This window comes from Glycine soja, chromosome 15 (genome assembly GCF_004193775.1).
Source record: "Glycine soja cultivar W05 chromosome 15, ASM419377v2, whole genome shotgun sequence".
NCBI classification, from domain to species: domain Eukaryota; kingdom Viridiplantae; phylum Streptophyta; class Magnoliopsida; order Fabales; family Fabaceae; genus Glycine; species Glycine soja.
Window position 1 is genome coordinate 14,073,601 of NC_041016.1, and position 23,247 is coordinate 14,096,847.

The window sequence follows — 23,247 nt, forward strand, 5'->3', positions numbered from 1 at the left end:
CAAAGCATAAGTCTTTATTCGAAAAGAAATGTGATCTTAATGCTCTTCTATGTTTTGAATCAAACTTAACTGAATTTTCTCATAATACATGGTGGATCGATTCTAGATGTATGAATTATGTTTCTAATACTATACAAGGATTCCTTACAATCCAAACCATAAGCCTAAATGAGAAGTTCGTCTTCATGGGGAATAGAGTGAAAGCTCCAGTGGAAGCAATCAGAACTTATCGTTTAAAACTCGACACTGGACATCATTTAGATTTACTGGAAACGCTTTATGTACCTAGTTTATCTAAGAATTTAGTTTCATTATCTAAACTTGATGTTACTGAATAATCTTTGAATTTTGGTAATGGATGTTTCAGTTTATTTAAGCATAATCATCTCATTGGTACTAGTGTTCTTTGTGATGGTTTATAAATTAAAATTAGATGGTTTGTATACTGAAACCGTTTTAACTCTGCATCATAATGTTGACACTAATTGTAGTTTAGTGAATGAACGATCTGCTTTCTTGTGGCATAAACGTTTAGGTCATATTTTTAGAGAAATGATGGAAAGATTAATAAAGAATGAAATTCTTCGTGATCTAGATTTTACGGATCTAAATATTTGTGTGAATTATATTAAGGGAAAACAAACAAAACATACAAAGAAAAGAGCTACAAGAAGCACTCAACTTCTTGAAATTGCGCATATTGATATTTGTGGGCCTTTTGATGTTAATTCTTTCGAAAAGGAAAGATACTTTATCACTTTTATTGATGATTATTCACGTTACGATTATGTCTACTTACTGCATGAGAAATCTCAAGTAGTGGTTGCCTTAAAAATTTACTTGAATGAAGTAGAAAGACAATTAGACAGAAATATAAAAGTTGTTAGGTCTGATAGAAGTGGTGAATATTACGGAAGATACGATAAAATTAGGCAACACTCAAGTCCATTTGCTAAACTCCTTCAAAAACGTGTCATTTGTGTGCAATACATAATACCTGGTACACCATAACAAAATGGTGTATTAGAAAGGCGTAATAGAACTTTAATGAATATGGTTAGGAGTATGTTAAGCAATTCAACTTTACCTGTATCTTTGTGAATGTATGCCTTGAAAACTATCATATATTTGTTGAATAGGGTTCCTAGTAAGGCAGTTCCAAAGACAACTTTTGAATTGTGGACGAATAGGACACTTAGTATAAGGCACCTGCATGTTTGGGGTTGCAAGGCAAAAAATAAGGATTTATAATCCGCAAGAAAAAAAATTGGATTCAAGAATAATCAATGGATATTTCATTGGTTATCCAGAAAATTTAAAGGGGTGTATGTTTTATCGTCCTAATAATAGTATGAGAATTGTCGAAACTAAAAATGCAAGTGGTGAAATTAGTGGAAGTACAGTTCAACGAGATATGGAAATTAAAGAAGTTAGAGTGCTAGTCTCTTTAGCTTGTGCCTTTAGCAGTGAGGTGATTGCTTCTGTAGTTGTTGTTCCAAACAATAATGAAGAAGAGCAACATAATAATGAGTTCATGATACATAATGAACCAACTATTTCAAATGACTATCTGATATACCTACATGAAACAAAAACAAACTTAAGACAAGAAATGATTATATAAGTATTGATCTCTCTTCTCCTCCACCTTATTCCCCCCTCCATGGGGCTTCATTTTTTACTTCATCTTTGTTGAGTTTCAGTGCATACCTGGCATCTTTGACTTCAAACTTGTAGTTAACATCAGTATAAGTAATGTTGAGGGTGAAAGTAAAAAGGACAGTCTTCAAATGTACATAAATTCGATATGGAAAATGAAATCAGATCACATGTGTGTGATGTGCGACCAAAGATGTTCTGCCTTCCTAAACAACAGAGCCAAAAATCAAAAAAACATTTAAAATCCAGGTTACAATTTTTCCACTAGCGCAGGAGGTTTTAAAAGGGTTTGGGTTGAGCCCAATAAGCAGCTCGGCATATAACACTTTTATTCAACAAATGAGTGATCAATGTTTCAATTTCATTAAACAAATAGAATCGAATTGTGCTTCGTATCATCCCAGGTATTTCCTTCCTGTGATGTTCGATGAAATCTTGTTACTTTATGAAAATTAATTATTTTCTCAAATATGGATTCCTAATGATAATCATTTTGTATTCACTTTTTATATAGTTATCACGAAAATCTTGTGTTATGAAGAATGTTAAGGTTATGATGACTTGATCATCCATGACTTTTCCAAATTATAAAAAAAAACATAGATTGTTGATGAGAAACATATTGGATCTTCTTCATATTTAGTCATTGTGAAAACTACGTAACTTTAGTTGGTCTATTGCATTCCAAAATATGTAGGTTGCTCTATTGCATTCTAAAATTTGGAGGAGTTAGAGAATACTTATGAAGTTAAAAATAAACTTTACAACTTTTTCCTTAATTTAAATAATAAAGGTTATCTTTTGATAAATAAAATATATTCAAAACATTAAGTAATAAAGTTTTAAAGTAGTGTATCTAGCTAATGAAATTATTTAACTAAAATGATATTTTTCCTACCAAACATTTCCTAAAATACCATGTATTATTTCGGGTAAAAGGAACTTGTATTGGTTACAACATTCAAATTATTAGCATGAGTTCTTATAATTTAAAGTTGTCATGTGGACCTACTAAATTCTGAAACAAACAACTAGAAGTAATGATTACTCAAAAGACAATAGTATGCAAGCATATTCAAAAACTACCAACTACCAAGAAAAATACTTTGCATGTATTGTTAATCTTAAGGAATATGATTCTAGTCCAAGGGATGACTAATTGTGGTAATTTTCAAGAAAAATTTAGCATGTTTCTAGAATTACAAGCTTAGGTGTATTCTAAAACTGAAAGTTTTGACCTTATAATGAATTATCTAGATTTTTTTCAAGGAAGTAGCAACGAGAGAAGCTCTTTTCTTCAGCGTCACCTTCTTTATTGCCACTTATTAAAATACGTAATTGCGAAAGTTTTTTTTTTATTCATACAGAATAGCTTAAGCTGTATCACTTTCTCTTGGCCCTAGCATTCTTTTGAATGTTGTTAATATGTTTTCATGTCATAAATTCATTTAAGCTGTAAAAATATCCAGGTGAGACAAATGCTGCCCTACCTGCTTGACTTCCTCAATACCACGCTACAAACCAAAACGAAAATCTAAAAATTGGTTTCAGAAGTGGCAAGATACACTGCTGAGATTATTTATTCCTTTTGAGTTTTGATTTTAGGAGCACTATATTTGTCTCTTCATTTCTGGTGCAATAAAAAATAGTGATCATGAAAATATCATGATAGATGAAGACTATATTTGTAAAATAATTTGACATATACAATTTTATGCACTACTTGCTATTTTTTGTTTTACTTGGATTTGGCATGATATTGTTGTCTCTATACTCTTTTATTTTCTCTATTTCTCCGTTGTTGGTAGTAGAAGAGAAAATCGATGGTATAATATAATAAAAGTAAATTTCATTCCTAATGTTGACTTATTTGTTCATATTATCTTAGAAGTATTTTTAAGGTTGGTTGTAAAAGTAGACCATGTGATATGGGCTGGTATAAAATTTATCAGGAGACATATTTAGGCATTTAAACTCATCTATTCAACAGTTTCTATTTTTTCTTCTCAAGTGAAAATGTCTTTTCCAGGGTAATCAAAGATTGCGATTGATACAAAACCAGACTCAACAGCCACAAAGACAAAAAGGGAGGTGCAAATAGAGGACAAGCCCAAAAGGAAGCTCACAAAACCAGCATACCTCAGTGACTACGTATGAAGAAATGGACAAAAGCTCAGGATCCTTGCTTGCCTTAGTGTTGTCTGCTATCAGGGGACAGCCTAACAAATTCCATTAGTGTAATATTCCTAGGGAATCAATTAGTACAATTATGTTACTAGGAAGCACTATAAATAAATAATGTAATAAGCAAGCAAGCAATGAAAAATTTCGATACTTATCTTTTCCTTCTTTATCTTCTCCTTCTTCCTCTATTCTGGAGGTGCTGGCCTTTTAAACCAGCTTTAGGATTTCAGCCTATCATTTGGTGCTCTCGTTGTTGTTCCCATGGCCGATTCTAGCAATACCAATGGTCCCCTTGACCGGCTTGAAGATGCCTTGGTTCGTCTTACCAACCAACAGTTAGCCATGACCCAGAAAATTGATGAGTTTCTGAGCCGTGTCTCCCCCATTCTCAGTTCACCCTCAACTTCTCCACCCCCGTTTCCTCCCCCTCATTATGTCCCTGCGTCAACCCACAAAATGAAATTAGAAATTCCCCGGTTCAATGGCACTAATCCATTAGGGTGGATATTCAAAATCAACCAATATTTTGAGTATCATGGCACCCCAGAGTATGATCGATTAACCATTGCTGCTTTTTACATGGAGGATAGGGCCCTTGCTTGGTTCCAATGGAGGACAAGCAACGACCAATTTACCTCTTGGCCTATTTTCTTACAAGCTTTACAAGCTCGTTTCGCCCCTTCACAATATGAGGGCCTTACGGGTTCTCTTTTCAAACTCATGCAGAAAGGAATAGTAAGCCAATACCTGTCAGAGTTCGAGAAACTCATGAATCGCGTCATTGGGCTTCCTCCATCCTTTCTCCTAAGTTGTTTTGTCTCCGGTCTCTCTCCCGACATCCGCCGTGAAGTTCAAATCTACCAACCGTTGACAGTGGCCCAGGTTTCTGGTCTTGCGCGCCTGCAGGAGGAGAAACTCCTGGATCATCGGCCACCACCACCGCGACCACAACCACCACCCTCAACCATACCACCCCCTCACAATCCTTCCTTGCCACCACTATTACCCTCCCCACCCCGGCCCCCTCCACAACAACCACCCCCAACACTAAAGTGCCTCTAACCTGAAGAAATAGCCTCACGCCGTGAGCGTGGACTCTGTTTCACATGCGACGAGAGGTACCATAGAGGACACCGCTATGCCTTTAGGGTTTTCCTCTTAATTGAAGAAGATGAAGACCCAGCCAACCCTGTTCTCCCTTTTATAAACCCCCCTGACCCGACCCCTGTGTGAATGTATGAATACATGAATTTTGATAATGCCAAAGAAGAATCAAACAAGGCCGCTCCAAAGGATAAGCATTTGCTTCAAGATTAATTCAAGATCGCTTCAACAAATAAAGCCTTGTTTCAAGATTCACTAAAGATCAAATCTTGCCTCAAAACAAAGGGTTTCAAAGTCATGCAAGGCTCTGGTAATCAATTACCAGGAAGTGTAATCAATTACTAGAAGGGAAGGTTGAAAAAGAGCTGTTGAAAAGGGTTTTGAATTTGAATTTCAGGACATGTAATCGATTACCATATATTTGTAATCGATTCCCAGCAACGGAACTCTGGAAATTCAATTTCAAAAGTCATAACCCTTCAAATTATAACTGTGTAATCGATTACACAAACATTGCAATCGATTACCAGTAGAGAGTTTTCAGAAAATCTGCCAACAGTCACATCTTTTGATTGGATTTATGAATGGCCATCAAAGGCCTATAAATAGGTGACTTGGGCATGAATTTTGAAGAGAAAGTTTTGCTTGTTCAAAATGTCTTATCCTCTCAAAAGGAAATGAGAGATATTCTAAGAGAACTTCATTGTCAAATGCTCTCTCAAAAGAAACTCTTAGGCAAACACTTGCAAATCCATTAAGAGTTTCTCCATGGACTTTAATTGTAATATCCTTCTCTTCAAGAGAGAATTCTTCTTTCTTTATTCTTATTCAAAGAGATTGATTAAGGGACTGAGGATCTCTTAAGTTGTAAGAATTCCTGAACACAAGGGATGGGTTATCCCTGTGTGGTTCAGAAGTTGTAAAGGAATTTACAAAGGAAAATCTCAAATGGGTTGCTTGGGTACTAGACGTAGGCACGGACTTTATCGAACCAGTATAAAACTGTGTTTGCATTCTCTCTTCCTTTATCTCATTTATTTTGTTGCAATCAATTTTATCTTGCATGTTTAAAGAACATTATTAAATTGATTGCTGCTTCTTCTGCATTCTAAGCCTATCCCTCTTAAGTTATTGAGGCCTTTGGTCTAACACCCTAACCCGCCCAGTGAACCCGATCCACCCCCAGCCCAACTCATCCTCAATTCCTTAGCGAGCCATTTGGCACTCGAGACCATCAGAGTGGTGGGTAAGATTTCTGGCCAGGTGGTGCTCTTCCTGGTGGACGGTGGGAGCACCCACAATTTCATCCAATAGCACCTCGTCACCCAACTCGGACTCCCTTTTCGCACCACTACTCCTCTTTCGGTTATGGTGGGTAACGACCAACAATTGGAGTGTCGTTGGCTTTGTGAGGCGGTCACGATCGACCTCCAGATAGCCTCCTTCACGGTAGACCTCTACGTCTTGCCCATCGCCGGTGCCAATGTCATTTTGGGCATTCAATGGTTGCAATCACTAGGTCCCGTTCTCGCCGATTATAACACCTTAACCATACAATTCTTTCACTAAGGTAGCCTGGTCGAATTGCGAGGAAATAAGGATGCTAGAATGGGGATGATGACTCAACCTCAGCTTCGACGCTTGTGCCGTAAACCTGGCAATGCCACGTGCTTCCACGTCACCATGGTTCCTGAGGACACGTCACCTGCACTTACTACTAATTTCTCCCCTGAGTTACGAGCTTTACTCACTAAGTTTAGCTCTTTATTTTAGAGTCCACAATCCTTGCTGCTGGCACGACACACCAACCACCACATACACCTCCTTTCACAGTCAACGTTGGTCAGCGTGCGTACATACAGGTACCCCCATTACTAGAAGCACAAAATTGAACTGCAGGTGGACTCCATGCTCCAAAAAGGGCCGATACAACCCAACACCAGCCCGTTCTCTTCATCGGTGCTGTTGGTGAAGAAACACGACGGCTCGTAGAGGTTCTGTGTAGATTACCGAGCCTTGAATGCCCTCACCGTTAAGGATCGATTCCCGATTCCCACAATTGACGAGCTCTTGGATGAACTCGATGGTGCGCGTTGCTTCTCCATGCTAGACCTGTTACAGGGCTACCACCAGATTCGCATGCATGTGGCGGACACTCCCAAAACAGCTTTTAGGACGCACCATGGCCATTACGAATTCAAAGTCATGCCATTTAGGTTCTATAATGCGTCGTCATCGTTCCAAGCAACGATGAATCTTATCTTTCGGTCGTACCTCCGACACTTCATCATCATCTTTTTCGACGACATTCTCATCTATAGCGGCATTCCTAAGGATCATCTCCACCATCTAGCAACGACATTTCAAGTGCTACTTGATAACCAATTTGTTTTAAAATTCTCTAAATGTTTGTTTGCTCAATCCCAGGTTGAATACCTCAGCCACCTGGTCTTGCATAAAGGGGTTGAACCAGTTGCTTCCAAAATTGTTGTGATTCAACAATGGCCCACTTCGTGTTCCATTAAAGCTCTTCGAAGCTTTATGGGCCTCGCTGGGTTCTATCGTCGCTTTATCCATGGTTATGCCACCATTGTTGCACCCATGGTCAAGGCTACCCCCATAGAGCCCTTCCAATGGTCACCTCAAGCCTAAGTAGCTTTCGATACACTGAAGCAAGCTTTATCCATGGTGCTGGTCTTAACCTTACCAGACTTCAAGCTCCCATTCACCATTGAGACAGATGCATCAAGCATTGGCATGGGTGTCGTCCTTTTACAGTAGGGACACCCCATAGCCTTCTTCAGTAAGCCCTTTAGCCCAAAACTCATGCGTGCGTCGACCTATGTGCGCGAGCCAGCCGCGATCACCAAGGCGGTGAAGAAATGCGGCAATACCTTATGGGGCACCACTTCACCATTGTTACAGATCATCACAGCCTTAAGGAGTTGTTGAACCAAGTGATTCAAACCCTGGAGCAACATATGTATTTAGCTCGTCTGATGGGGTATGACTATGATATTCAGTACTGCTCCGACAGCCACAACTAAGCGGCGGATGCCCTGTCGTGCTTACCAGAACATGACTCCCCCATGTTAATAGGCCTCTCTGTCCCATGTCTAACATTCACGAAAGAACTTCGCCATCAATTGGACAATCATTCTGCTTACCAATGCCACCTTCAAGAGGTGCTCACTTGTCCAACCAAACACCCCAGGCTTGAGGTCTCACAGGGCCTGATTCTCAGTAAAGGTCGCATATGGTTACCTCGCGGCTTGCCAATAGCTTATACTTTACTTACGAAGTATCACACGACACCCACAGTTGGACACACCGGGGTTACTAAGACCTTGGCAAGAATCATGGAAAATTTCATCTGGCTAGGGCTTCGAGAAGACGTTGCACAATTTATGGCCAACTGTGTCAAGTGCCAGGTAACCAAGTATGAAGCTAAGAAGATGGCAGGCCTATTATGTCCTCTTCCCGTGCCCCACAGACCTTGGGAGGATCTCTCCTTAGATTTTATTGTGGGCTTACCCTCATATCAAGGCAACACTATGTTACTGGTGGGTTTTGACCGGTTTTCCAAAGGCATCCACCTGGGAATGCTACCTTCGAATCATTCTGCTATAATCATCACCCACTTCTAGTTCACCACCGGATCGAGTCCTTGGCAAGAACTTTGTAAATCAGTTGCAGGTATAATAAGTTATAATAAGCCCAAATAAAATCTACAAAATTTCTTCCAAATGTCAATGTGAAATTACAATTATTAATTAAAAAATAGCAGTTAATTGAGATTAAGATAAAATACTCTGACAGGTATAATAAGTTATAATTTTATTTGGCAAAAGAATTTTTTTGGTCTTTTTTTATTATTAAGAACTTTTTGCTTTCACTCCCCTAAGGGAGCTTGAAGTCATGAATATATAGAGCTGAAAGAACTCCAATTATTAATTCAACTATGAATTATAAAATATACAAAATTCATATTCATATATGAAACAAAAATAAATAAAGTGGGTAATGTTACTCACTTGTACTTTTACACATTGCTTCATATTTTTACAATTCTCACCCTCTTGTTACAACTACTCTCACTTTTTTTTCACAGTTCCACTCTGATTCTATCATGCCACACCCTGCTAGTGCCATGTGGTGACTTGAATTTTGGTGTTGTGCACCAAACATTATTCCAAATGACATACCATCATTATAGTACTTGCTCAGTTAACCCTGGAGCAATCAAATCTTATTTCACCTTGTCTTCCTGTTTTAACACCTATCCTTCCCATTTTAGTAATAGCTTCAATAAAAGCATTGTAAAAAGCTTGTTCATTTGATGCAAATAAGTTGATTGTGCCCCTTGACCTTTCATCTGTGGCCAGCACCTGATCAGAAGTGAATAGGCCCATTCCTTGCTGGAGATTCTTGAAGTATTGGTTGTCAAACTTTTGAGGTGTGACAGGGTCCATGTTTATGGCAATTCTGGAATCAACTCTGAGAGGGCAAGACTGTCTAAGTTGGAAGGCATAGTGTAAGTTTAGTGTTGGGTCAATTAGTTTTTTGGGGCTGAAGTTGTAGATCCGTCTTGAGAAGTGATTGCAGTGAGAGAATCCAATTGTATGTGCACCTAACACAGGATATCATTTTCAGACTTTTAAAAAAAAAAAAATTGAAAAACTATTGTTTAACTATTTATTTTTCATACACTTGAGTGTAAAGATACCTATACAGTCAATCAATCAGAAATCATTCTAATTACGAATTTTAAATTTATTATATAAAAAAAACTTATCATATATAATAATTTATTATTGAATGACACTTTTGTTTCGGGTTATCTAGCATTGATGCTTAACCTCGGAATCAATATAGAGGACACCAATCTAACACATGACACGTCGGCTCAATAATGACACATGGCATAACTAACTTTCCCGCCAATTCGGACTCCTTGACACTATAAATAATGACACACTAAACAGAAAGGGACTAGTAGCAACAGAAGAGAACCCTCCCTTGTCTCTATCTCTTTCTCCCTCTCACTCTCTCACATCATTTTTCTATATCCTGGTGGCGAACACCATAACAGAACTCAATGCATTTTAACTAAATTCATAGTTCAATCATTTTGTTTGATTAATGAAACAACAAAATCTTGTCACTTTGTGTTAGTGAAGTTACCTGATAAGGCAATCATATCTGTCTGGGTGAGGCCATGGAAGCTAAACATGGAATTGAGCTTATCTAAATTGAAATCAGGGTGAGGAAGCTGGCGTTGAACACTGGCAATAGTAGATATTCTCCCGTCACGTCTTCCCAGTTCAACTTTATAAAATGGTCCCCCAGCCTACATTATGCAATTGCAGGACTGTTAGATAATTAATGTCATGCGGGGTTAGCATATTGAAAAATGTTAAGCTTGTAACATAGTTAAATATCAGTACTTAGACTCGGAAAGCATTGTAAAATGTGTTTAATTTTGATACACAATCATTGTATGGATTTTTACACTGTCAATAAATTAGAAATCACTTTAAACATGAATTTTAAAATGATTTTTACAAAGCATTCATGATCATATAGAATCTTAGAGCTTGGCTGTTTATGGATAAGATTAAGAACATCATCTAGAATCGTTTCCCCTTTGTTTCAGTTTGCAGTCTCTGCTATATCAGAATTTAGATTAGAGGTAAAATATAGAAGTATTTTATCAGTAACTTCAAGTAGCAAATCATAGCAATGTGATATGTTACCAAATTTATCATGCCAATATAGAAGTATTTTATCAGTAACTTCAAGTATTTTATCATACCAAATTTATCACATCTCTAGTAGCCAGAGCAAGTATATCAGCACAAGAGACTTTGTTTCTGCATTGAGGGTCACTATCAACAGCTGCCTTGGCTTTAGCAACTGTGTCAAAGCCATCCCCAGCGAGTGAAATATCATCAGGATGGTCTTTCTCTGCCTTGTTGTTTGGAGATGCAAGCAAAATGGAAGCATCACAACCCTGTGCAGAAATAAAACCAATATCAGTAACATTTTCAAAATCCTTGTAAATTAAAATCATTGAAAAATGAATAAATATGATACATGCACAAATTATATAAGGGCTCTTGCATTTTCATACTTACACCAACCCATATATTTTGGGACAAAACTTAGATACAATTCTACAGGTGTTTTTTGGTGTTATTCTCCAATCAGAATTAGAGTTTCACCTCAGTAATCGGCATTGTCACTTAATGGAAATCTTTATTACACAAATTATAGAAGTGAAACTCCAATTCTATTTAGAGAATAGCACCAAAAGCACTTGTAAAACTGTATCTAATTTTATCCTATATTTTGTGTGCACTAGTGAATGCAAAAAAGAGCATGCATGTAAGTAGAGTAGTCATTTGAACTCAATCAGCACCAACTATAGTTAGTGTGATAAATGGTAATCATGATTCCACGAAGTCATGAAATGATAGGCTTACACACCCTCACAAAGCAATCATGGAAGAAAAGTCTAAGAGTGGCAGGGGCAGTCACAAAGGTCTGCTGGAACTTCTGCTCCACAGCTGAACGAACCAACTGTTCCACATTGGGGCATGTGTTTAGATAGAAGCCGCGAGTAAGTTGACCTGAGCTTGTTTGTGTACTAACTATGAGGAGCAGCAAGGACGATAAGACCACAAAGAAGCAAGGATCTCCCATTACTAGTTGTTCAGTTCTGTTTACTTTTTGCTCATATGAATTGATTCCTAAACTACAAATTTGTAAGGTATATCATATCATATATATAAATATTTGTACATGCATATATATCTCACATGTAATGACAAAAAATGGGATGAAACTGAAAAGGATACTAAATTGGAGAATGATTGATGAGAATAAGAACAAAGGTCAGTTTCACGGACAGTCTGGCATATATTTCACATGCTATAACGAAAAATGGGTTGAAAGAGGTGCAATTAAAGCTTAGATGACTTAAAAAATTAAGTTTAATTTTGATTCAATGTATTGTAAATATGCTCAATTATTAGAAATCATTTTATGTGACTTTTAAGTTAAAACTACTATTACATGCGTTAATAATTTGAATTTAAAGAGCTATGTACTGTCGCTGTAAAAATTTTAACCAACTAGAAATCATTTTTTTATAATTTTTAAAATAATTATTATCAAAGTCAACAAACTTACTCTACCCTTCTAATTTGTGATTGAATTATAATATAAGAAAAATTTACACTTCAATGCATATCATATTTTTTTTAGTAATTAATTTTCAATTATATAACCATCCATGATTTAACATTTTTGCACAGTTCTACTCGGACCAACTAAACGTTCGTACACTATTGAATTCTTAAAAATTCTTGGTATAGTGTAGCTAGGATGCGGATAATACACTATCACAGTTGCGTGAAGCATCCAAGAAGCATTCAGAATGTACTGAGGTTTGATTGGGCAGCAAGAAAGTTTAATTCTATATACTATGATATAATAATTCTGACAACTTGTTGGGAAATGAGCACGCATGAAGGTAAATTGAATATGTTCGCTGATGATCAAAGAAAGAAAGACATTGATCTCTCTCACTTTCCTGCAAATTAGAGAATGTCAAGCTGGCATGGGCAATTTATACTTCTGTGTAATCTACGTCACATGGCACTTAATATTCTCACTCGTATTCACCCATATGTACATACTAGTTAAAAAATTTACTTCAATTAATTAAATAGGATTAAATCGTATTCACCCCATATGTACATACTAGTTAAAAAATTTACTTCAATTAATTAAATAGGATATGTGAGTTATTATAAATATTATTTTTAATTTCCACCTATAAAAAATATGTACATACAAGAAACAAATCACGTGGCATTTTGAAGAGGATCAAATTCAAAGTCAAACGCCCACATGCCTCCATATTTGCATGCGAGATTCAAGAAATTAGGTTCAAGTTGTGAAATCCGGATTGAGGACGATCTAGCTATGTTATTATAGTACTACTATTACTTTTCAATGCTAACGGGAAAGAAACAAAAAAATTGATGCCATAATCGTGGCCTAGACTTGGACTTGATAGAAAACTTTTCGAAGGATGCAATAGCTTAGAACATAATGCATAGTATATAAATTCTGTGGTTTTCTCATCTCCTTTGTTATGTATGTATCATATTATTATCAATACATTTTTCAAGGTAGAAGCAATGAATTTGAATCAAACGAATATCTCTTTTTCAAACATCATCACAAGTTGAATGAGTACCAAGTGAGACTTATTCATCTAGTTATCAATTCTTAATTTTTGGGATAACTTGCAGATCTTGATTTCTCAAGAAGCAATTTATAAAATTTGATTTGAACAGTTAGTACTAAGTCTACACAACTAGATAAATTTCTATAATAATATATTCAGCTCATTACCATTGACCAAAGAATAATAAAGGAAGTTATTTTTGCACTAATGATATAATGAGGTAATAGTATGAAGTTAATGAGTCTGCACGCAAGCATATTCTTAATCTATGGTGTACCAAAACAAATACTCTAAACCTATGGGCATTTTAGAATAATTTATGGGCATCCACACACTATTCCAGCATCTTTGATTCAAGTCTAAGCGAACAATTGCATTTTGATTATGGAGAACTATGGTAATACATTGGACAACATATATGACTCACATCACATCTAACCCGTAATCAAGAAATAATATCATTATCTATCCACCTTGATACTTAGCTCCAATTTACTGCTATTTAGAAAGAATTTTACGCCAACGACTTCCTGCCTCTGCCCACTTTCAACTTAATATTCTATTACTTACCAAACTGGGAGAAAATCATTCTGAAGAACTACATTTCACTATTTTTTATCAAGACATAAATATGACTTTAGTTCTAAAAAATTGACGAGTTTTGATTGTAATTCTTATAAAAAAAAATGGTTTTAATTTCTCAAAATTTTGAAATTTTATGTTTGGTCTCTATTGTTATGTGATACTCATTAATTTCTTATGTATTTAGCAGAAGGTCAAGACCGTCGATCATAAATAACATCTCTTAGTATCTATGCTACAACATGTGATACCAAAAAAAAATCTAGACCTTTTTTTAGACAAAAAATTCTAGAACTCTAAAACAAATATTGTTTTTCTACGTTAAAATGAACTTTATAGACCAAAAATAGGGATTTCAGATGTTGGAGAGACAAAAAAAAAACATTACACATTACTTTTATTCCTTTTTCTTAACATTGTTAAGCGATAAAATATAATAAAATTTAAATTTAAATATATTTTTTATTCTTAATAAATACTCAATTTTATGTTTATTTTTCCTAATAAAAAAAATTTACGTTGAGTTAATTTTATTTTTGGTTTAGGGTGTATTAGTAAATTTTGTGTTTACTTCTTGACAAACTAGTAAATTTTATTTAAATTCCAAGTAATAATAAATGAAAAAAGTTTGAGTGTACAAATACAAAATTCATTAGTTTATCATAAACTAAAAAAATATTAAGAATCAAAAATAAAATTATTATTTTATTAAGAACACAAAAAAATATATTAAGAAGCAAACATGAAAATTGGATAGTTATTAGAGATTAAAAATATATTTTACCTAAAATTAATAAAAATAAAAATTCATTTATGCATTTATGATATTCCTTTTATACCTTCTTTATTTAAACACTGTTCCTCTTCAACAGTTCAACTCAAGCTCCACACTCAACTACACCCATCCATTCTCCCAAAATGAAACTGGCAGATCTTCAAAATTTGTAAAAACAGGCCTCCAAATGGAGTTTAGAAGCATAATTGCAATTAAAAAAAAAAAGCCTTTGGATCATTACATTCCACAGAAAAATACAAATAAACTAACGATTAAACAAAAAACACTTTTCATGATAAAACATGCTCTGAGGCTGCATATCGGCTTTGAATTAAATTGTACTCTTTGTTTTTCATGTGCTTCCATCAGTCGGTGAGGCATATTGGACCCCAACGATTAAAATATGATAACAGACTGACAGTTTAGGCGATTTAAGGACAAATGAAAAAGGTCTCCTAATTTTATCAGGTATACATTACACCATCTACCAAGATGAACAGCATTACCAGATAAAATATGTTTATTCGGCAAAGGTAGAAAAAGTAATCATTTAAGCCAACATAGAATCATGTAAACAATAACCCAGAAATATTTAATATGACCTGTCAATCGTTCTTCTGTTGTAAATTCCTTTAGCATTATAAAATACTCTTCAAAGATGTGTTTATTGGCCTACAATATTTAGATATAAACAATTTGTAGGGATTTAAGAACCCAAAAAGACTGAATTCAAAAGGAATCCCTCTGGGTCTGGGCCATTCAACCCAACGTGAAAATCTGTTGAATTGTAGGCTGTAAATTTTGATCTTCCATGGCAACAACTGTGTGGCCTCTTCAGCTTAATATGCTTTCTTCAGTTTGTTATGATCACACTAGTCATACATTACAAGGGAAAAAACAAAAGTTCAATAAAATTCTATCCAACATGAGTTCATCCGTCCAACACTGACTTAAATGAAACATGAAGGGGCAAAATTACTGAGACACTTTCCTTTCAACATCCATAAATGTTGCAACAGGCTACCTGCAGATAAATCTTTCCTAAAGAATTAGTGAGACATTAAAATGGATCAACACATGTATCAAAGACAACCGAGCAATCTAATAACGACCAGGACCAAAAGTTTTAATTGCTAACAAATCAATCTTAAGTATCAAAGCACAAGATAACCAAATTTCAGAGTCAGGAGCTACTGTTGATATGCATCATCTTAAGCAATAATATGTTATTTAGAGAGAATAATACCCAATTCACACCTTGAAATAAAAAAACGCAATCATTATAGAATTTTGTTTCTTAATTCCTCTTTACAATTACATGGAGCAAAATGAAGACACTGTGTAACAGTATAAAGATGGAGAGAAAAAACTGTTAGCAAGACGCCTGATTTTGAAAGTATCTGTTTGATGAAATAAAGATGAAAGCAAAGAGCTGAGTGGAACAGCCTCTGTTAGTAGTTAAGAACTTATTAGTTAAAGTTAGTTGATTTAGCATTGTATATTATTCTTGCTTGAAGATACCCAAATTTTCTTTCTTTCTATTAATCTCTGGATTTTATATCAATATCCATCCAATATCTACTCAATTCTTTAGAATCCAAAATTTAAGGTGGGAAAATTTAGGTCAAGAGGCTTAGCTCATGTTTTATGGTAATGTTAAAGGATATTTGAAAAATGGAAACATAACAATTTGCGGTTATTACCTGTACAGGACACAGAACACAACAATGATCGTTCAGCTTCCCAGAAGAACTCTCTGGGGATCAAGTTGTCCACTGCAATAACTAGAGGGCACAGCTGAAAGCTCTAACCTTCCTTTCCATTCTTCTCCAGGTTTCAAAGTGATAGGCTTTTCAATAGCAGCGGCCTCTACACAAAGCATATGCTTGTACTCATCATCGCCAAAATCAGCCAGGGCCTTTGCTTTCTTATCCCAAGGATTCCACACCACTGCACAGATTAATAATAAATGTTAATTAAAAAAAATATTAGGCAGCCAGTCTCTTAAATGTGAACTTAGAGGTGTCACAACTCAATTTTGATAAAGGGCATATATAATAATCTACTTGGTTCAGAGTTAAGTTTGACAATTTGTGCCCAATGAAGCCATCAATTCATGCTTCTGATTCTTCCCCAGTTCAGTAGTAATGGCTTAAAAAGTCTTTCATGACTAGATTACAACCCAAGCTTAAACGTCCCAAATCAACGCACCCAAATGTATTCAAGTTAAATTTGGAAAATGCAATTGCTAGCTTAAACCTTAGTTTCTCACAAAAGTCACTATCACTATATTGTTACTCAGTATACCTTCCAATCTTACATGAAGATTTTAGACAGAGAAATTAGAATGGATCCATATTTTTACACAATACTAGTAAATTTGACTTTTCACTCTGCCTCATTCCATTCTTGTTCATATACACACATATATGAAGTACAGTTTTAAATTCTTAAATTATAAAATTACAAATATTGGAAGTCCCAATCAGTACACTTATGAGTAATACAAGATTTCTATATAAGGTGACGTAATAATACTCACCAGCATCAGGAAGGCCATCTTTACGCACAACAAATGTTCTCTTTTTTTCATGATCAATAATTGCAATCTTTGTGGGAGTGCTAAGATATATCTTGTCAACCTATCATATCAATAAAAGCAAATGCATTAGTTTGTAGTCAACAGAGTCCATGAAACATCAGTCTATTGGAATCGGCTACATGATATGGCTAGAATGAGTCAACTAATACTAGAAACCAGGTACAACAGTATACAAACCAGATCAGGTTCGTGTTTTTCTGTCTTTTGTTCCTTTTTCCAATTTTATTTTTTGTGAAGATATATGTTTCTTACAGAAATAAATGGGTTGGGTTTAGCTAATACCCACCAGATATGGAATGGGTGGCATATCATCAACCAGAACATACTTAGTAATGCCCACCCCTATTACAGAAAAATAAATAAAAGAAAGAAATAACAGGAAATGGGGAGTGGGGAGGGGGAGGGGACCAGAAAATCTTAGGGTAGGGATTGGGATGGAGAAGAAGAAGAAACTAATTGTTTCTGTGAATGAAGAATAATACACTTTTACATCTCTTCATCCTTCCACATGTTCATACATAACACACAGAAAAGTTGTCAAATGGAAAGCATTGTTCAAATAAGTATGAAAGCTCACTTTTGCCATGAATTCAATACTAGCAAAATAATTTAAATTTATAAATAATGAATAACGTCTTTAGGAACTATAAATTGTTCAAATGTTCTATGTAACAAACTGCTGAGTCTATAACTTTTTTTTGTCCATTAAGAAAACTGAGTTTTTAAGTTTCATCTGAAGTGTTCACATAGATTAAAATCAAAGAAATATATTTAATTTATTTCAGATAATTCAATTTAGTGATATAAACCCACATTCTACATTTAACAATATCAGCATCTTGCTTCCTAAAACAAAATAGAAGGGAAAAACTAATCTTACTTCTGATTCAAAAGTTAAAGCATCCCCCTGTTCAGTAAAGCGCTCCTTGTTCTGCAAGTTATCGAGATAATCCAGGGTCTCCAATCCCTCAACCCGAACTTCACTGAATTCATGCAAATAAACAAGTAAGATGTTAATTCATGTATTATAATAATAATAATAATTAAATCAATGTACAGAAAATAAGACAAAAAGCCATAGAAAAAAGGTGATTGAATTAGCATTCGAATTAAAGAAAAATGAAACATAAGTGGATTAATACAACAGAAAATTCTAATTCAACCAAACATAATCAAAGTATCAAACAGAAATATTTCACTACACAAGTCACAGTTTGGTCATGTACATCAGCACCAAAAAGATAACTGGATAACGATAGTATTTGCATGCTGCAAATTTAATTCAGGGAATAACATTAGCTTATTATTCTACATTGTCACACCGACAATGTATCCATCCATACTCTGCACCATCATATACCAAAAGCCATAAATCATTGTAAAAGTTTTGTTCCAAGCCTATTTTCACATTCCAACACATCTAAATCAAACTGCTGACATAGCAAGGAAAAGATTCAGATTTTTGTATGTTTATGCGCATTCATTACATGTGGCAAACCAATTGAGGCCATGGACTCTCAAAATCTAAAATTCCAGAAAAACAATTTACAGTAAAAACTATTTTAATGGTTTCTCCTCTAATTTTATTATGCCTTCCTGTACCCCTTTTAAGCAATTGTGGCAACAGTGTAAATTAATAAATAAAAAACACAAAATCATCACTAAAATGCGATAAAGTGTGAGAGAAACATATTTCAAGCACTAACCTTATATCTGATACAGAGAAATACGTATGATATGCAAAGGTGAACGAAAATGGCTTTCCCTCACTGTTTGTGTTCCTGATCCGAGATGTCAGCATCAGATCTCCTCCAGGTCCCAAAGCTATCCTAAGACGGAATTCAAAACTACAAACAAACAGAAAGGCATATAATAGCAGAAGAAAACATAATATAAGCAATTCAAAGTATGAAATAAAGAGGTCTAAGTTAAACAAGGTAGTAAAAATAAACCTAGACAACATATTGAACAATTTCTATAAATACCTGTGAGGCCAAATCTTCGTGTCTTCTTCAGAGGGCTTAAGAATCAAATCAACAAAGGCTTTGCTCAGAGTATTTGTTGGAAAAGGAGGAGGGTCATCATCAATGGCCCAGAATCGATTTCTAGCAAATCCATGCTGGTCAAGGGTGCCAAGGCCTCCAAACTGAAAACAGAGAGCAAATTTTCTTATCATGTCATCGGGAATGAGATGATAATAACACAGTACAAATTTGATGATATTCAAAAATAGATCGCAGAATGATCAATTACAGGATTTTAATTTTTAATTGATTTCGTAGTTATTTAGGATTTGCAGATTGAGTCTGATCAAGACAGCAGTAAAATCTAGAAGGAAAATGCTTTTTTTAAAAAAATTATTCTTGTCATTTTATTTACAGAAGTGACATTAATAATTTGAGTGCTGATTAATGTACCGCTGCAAATTTCCACCCAGCGTCTACCCGTTACACGTGGTTAACCATGTTTGTAAATATGGGGCATTTTTTGCCTCACAAGTGATTAAATATGTGATTGCATACAATTATCACTAATGGTTAAATATGCCTGCCTTACAAGTGATTAATAGTGTCATCGGGTTATTGAAATGTCTAATTGTAATTAACTTTGTCTCGCAAGTGGTTAAGAGGAAATAAATGCGTATATGATTATCAATCTCTAGTTGTGGCACTAATGAAGGATTAAATATGCTTTACAAGTGGTTAATAGTGTCATGAGGTTATTGAAATGTCACAAGTGGTAATCTTTATAATGGTATTATTTAAAAACATCAGTGCTTAAGTTTTAAGAGAATTATAAACCAGTAACACTTCACCTCTCATCCCTCTTCTTCCTTCTTCACTTTTTAGTTTTTACCTCTTCTAAAATTGCATTATGATGACAAAAACAATCATGAGAAATAAAATTACGTAAGAAGTACATACTTGTGGAAAGCATAGTGGAATCCCACCACGAATTGCCTTTGGAGTCTTAAATATAGCCTGCATAAGGAACAAGTTAATAGTAAACAAGATGGATCACAACCTAAGTCACATAGACATATCAAAATAATTCTGGCTGATCTGATTTACTGCTACTGAAGCAAAGATGAATATAAGGCAGGGTTCAAACATGTTAAATATCAAACTATAATCAGGATAAAAATTCACACATTTCCAAGCCAATTTAGAGACATTAAATCCTTCACAATACAATATGAGTTCGGTATTAACGTTCCATAAAAACAAATCAAGATCTTGAACCACAGAAAGATCCTACAGTTATTATAAGTCAAGCTATTTCTTCGGATCACTCGATGTACAATACAAATACATTCAAAGGAAAATATGACTTTGCAACATGGTTCTAATTTGCGGCTGAGATCACGGTTACTCCACCGTCCTTGACATTGCGGGAAAATGCAATTGATGCAGCTACAATTGCGGAGAGTCAAAAAACCTTGACGTCATCGCAATTGTGGTTCACAGCCGCAATTTAAAACCATGTTTTGCAAACCAATCGAGATCTATAGTACAGAATTAGTATTTTATTTTCTTTATTCTATCACAACACATGCAGAATGGAGAAAAAAAAATACTGAACTTTGAAACTAAAACACAATGGTTTTTAAATATTAAATTATAATCGAGATCTATACTGAACATTATTCAGACATTTTAAATATTAAATTATGATCAGGATAGAAATTCACACATCTTCAAGCCAAATTAGAGACATTAAATCCTCCTTCACAATAAAATATGAGTTCGGTATTAATGTTCCATAAAAACAAATCAAGATATTGAACCACAGAAAGATCCTACAGTTATTACAAGTCAAGCTATTTCTTCAGATCACTCAATGTACAATACAAACACTTTCGAAGGAAAATGCAACTTTGCAACATGGTTCTAAACTGCAGTTGCGTTAACGGTTGTGGTTTCTTCGCCATCCTTGACATTGCGGGAAAATGCGATTGATGCGGCCGCAATTGCGGTAAGTCAAAAAACCTGTATGTTGAGGCTGCAATTACGGTCCACAACCACAATTTAATACCATGCTTTGCAAACCAATTGAGATCTATGGTACAGAATTAGTATTTTATTTTCTTCATTCTATAACAACACAGAATGGAAACAAAAAGTAGTGAACATCGAAACTAAAACACAATGGCGTAACTATCGAAATTAATGAACTAGCAAGGAGAGACGAAAAACGAACACGTTCCAATATTCACACACACCTTATTACTGAGAAAAAGCAATTCCTCGCCGTGATCGTTCTTCCAAGAAGTCACGTGGCCACCGTACAGATACACCTGAACAAGATCACAACGCAAAACATCAGAATCAGTCAAGCCAGCCACAAAACAATTGATTTTTTTTCTTTCACCTTCGTTTTCATGATTTATTCAATTAAAAACCAGTGCAGAAAGCTAGATCGAGCATCCTAAGCTAAACAACCGCAACCACAGTCCACGGAACCTAAACTTCCAGATCCGAATAAACTCACACGAGATCAGCACTCCGTACAATATAACTACAAAATGAGAATCGGCGAATGCGAATCGAGAGGCGAATAGCAACAAATACAAGCAGATCAAGCGAGAAAACGAAGAGCGATGCGTGGAAGAGAGGAATAAGAAGAGATTAACCTCGGTGGAGGAACCACGCGATTCGCGGAGAAGAATCTTCTCGAGGCCATTGACACCCTTGCAGAGCTCGACGGAAGGTGAAGAAGAAGAAGAAGAAGAAGAAGAAGAAGGTGCAGATGTTTTCTCCTTTTCAGTGCTCATGATAATAACGGTAATGATAAGAATAAATACCTAAGAGTAGTGTCTATTGCTGCTTCTTCTTTCTCTCCCTTTCTCGATATATATAAATACTAAGAGTGTTTTTCTTGAGTCTCAACTTCACCGCCACTTCTCTTAGACGAAGCTACTCTGTTTGTTTTCTTTTTCTCGTACACTCCCCCGAGAGATCCTCTCTCTCACTCTCTGTACGTGCAACCGCACCTCTAAAAAAAAACTTTTTTTCCTTTTTCTTTTTTTAATGTAAAGTCAAATTTAATGTAATTATTTTTATCTAACGTAAAAATTATTAAGAGTTTTTTCAATTTAAAATTATTTCTTAACTCTTCGTAATTAGTTTTTCACTTTTTTTTAACATGAAATTAAATATATGAAAATTTATTTAAAACTAATTTTAAACAAAGAATTAATTTTCCAACATTAAACTAAATACGAGCAATGCTGCAAAGTTCAAAATTTTTAACCGGACATTCAGTGGACCCACATAAAAAGTGTCATCTGTCTTTAAAAGTTGACGAAGCATATTATTCAGTGTCAATTTTGAATGCTCCAGAGTATCACTTGGCCAACAATTGTCGGAGGATAAAGTAATTATTCATTTAATTCTTATACTTAATTTTAAGTTTTAGTTTCTATAAGAAAAAACGTAAGTTTTAGTCCTTACGTTTACAAAAAAAAATTAAGTTTTGGTGTCTATCATTAATACAGTTAATAACGTCGTTAACAATACTCATGTTATTGATATAATACACTAACTTGATTTTCATGGGTTACTAATATGACGAATGATGCATATGGCATTCGCATGTCAAACACGTGATGCTTATATGACAAACGGTGTTAATGTCACAACATGGAACTACTAAAAATTAATGATCTAGCTTGTATAGTTAATACTACTTTATAAAATATTACTTTATAAAATAATCTTTATATAAAAAAGTATAATTTCAGTCTCTATGTTATCTTTATCCATAAAAAATTATTTATCATTATATTGTTTTTTAATTATGTCCATCTATGACTCTCATCATCGTAACGAAGAGTTGTGTTGACCTTCTAATATTGGTTGATATAAGCAGTTACAATGTCCCTATTTCTCTATTTAACAACTTTCAAACTTTATTTCTCTGTATGTTTACTTGCAACTTGCCTATACGATAAGACATCTTTTATTACCTTTTCTCTTTTATCTATACCTCCACTTTGACACAAGATTGAATAGGGAGATATGTAATTTTGAAAATCTTAAAATGTTGCACACTTCTAAAAAATTTCCAGAAATATGCAAA

At 34.8% G+C, this 23,247-nt stretch overlaps 2 protein-coding genes across 2 annotated transcripts; both read right to left on the reverse strand.

Annotated features, from left to right (window-relative positions):
- Nucleotides 1-8,872: 8,872 nt before the first annotated feature.
- Nucleotides 8,873-11,841, reverse strand: LOC114387388 (peroxidase 16-like). Its single transcript, XM_028347571.1, has 4 exons — nt 11,437-11,841; nt 10,763-10,960; nt 10,132-10,297; nt 8,873-9,577 (listed from the first exon to the last, which is right to left on the reverse strand). The coding sequence occupies exons 1-4, from the start codon at nt 11,650-11,652 to the stop codon at nt 9,171-9,173; spliced, it is 987 nt and encodes a 328-aa protein (XP_028203372.1). The 5' UTR covers nt 11,653-11,841; the 3' UTR covers nt 8,873-9,170.
- Nucleotides 11,842-15,130: 3,289 nt separating this feature from the next.
- On the reverse strand, nt 15,131-22,148 carry LOC114388351 (putative glucose-6-phosphate 1-epimerase). Its single transcript, XM_028348778.1, has 9 exons — nt 21,800-22,148; nt 21,389-21,463; nt 20,091-20,147; nt 19,152-19,312; nt 18,873-19,013; nt 18,047-18,149; nt 17,107-17,206; nt 16,268-16,514; nt 15,131-15,588 (listed from the first exon to the last, which is right to left on the reverse strand). Exons 1-8 carry the CDS (start codon nt 21,938-21,940, stop codon nt 16,300-16,302), a joined length of 993 nt encoding a protein of 330 aa, XP_028204579.1. The 5' UTR covers nt 21,941-22,148; the 3' UTR covers nt 15,131-15,588; nt 16,268-16,299.
- Nucleotides 22,149-23,247: the final 1,099 nt, after the last annotated feature.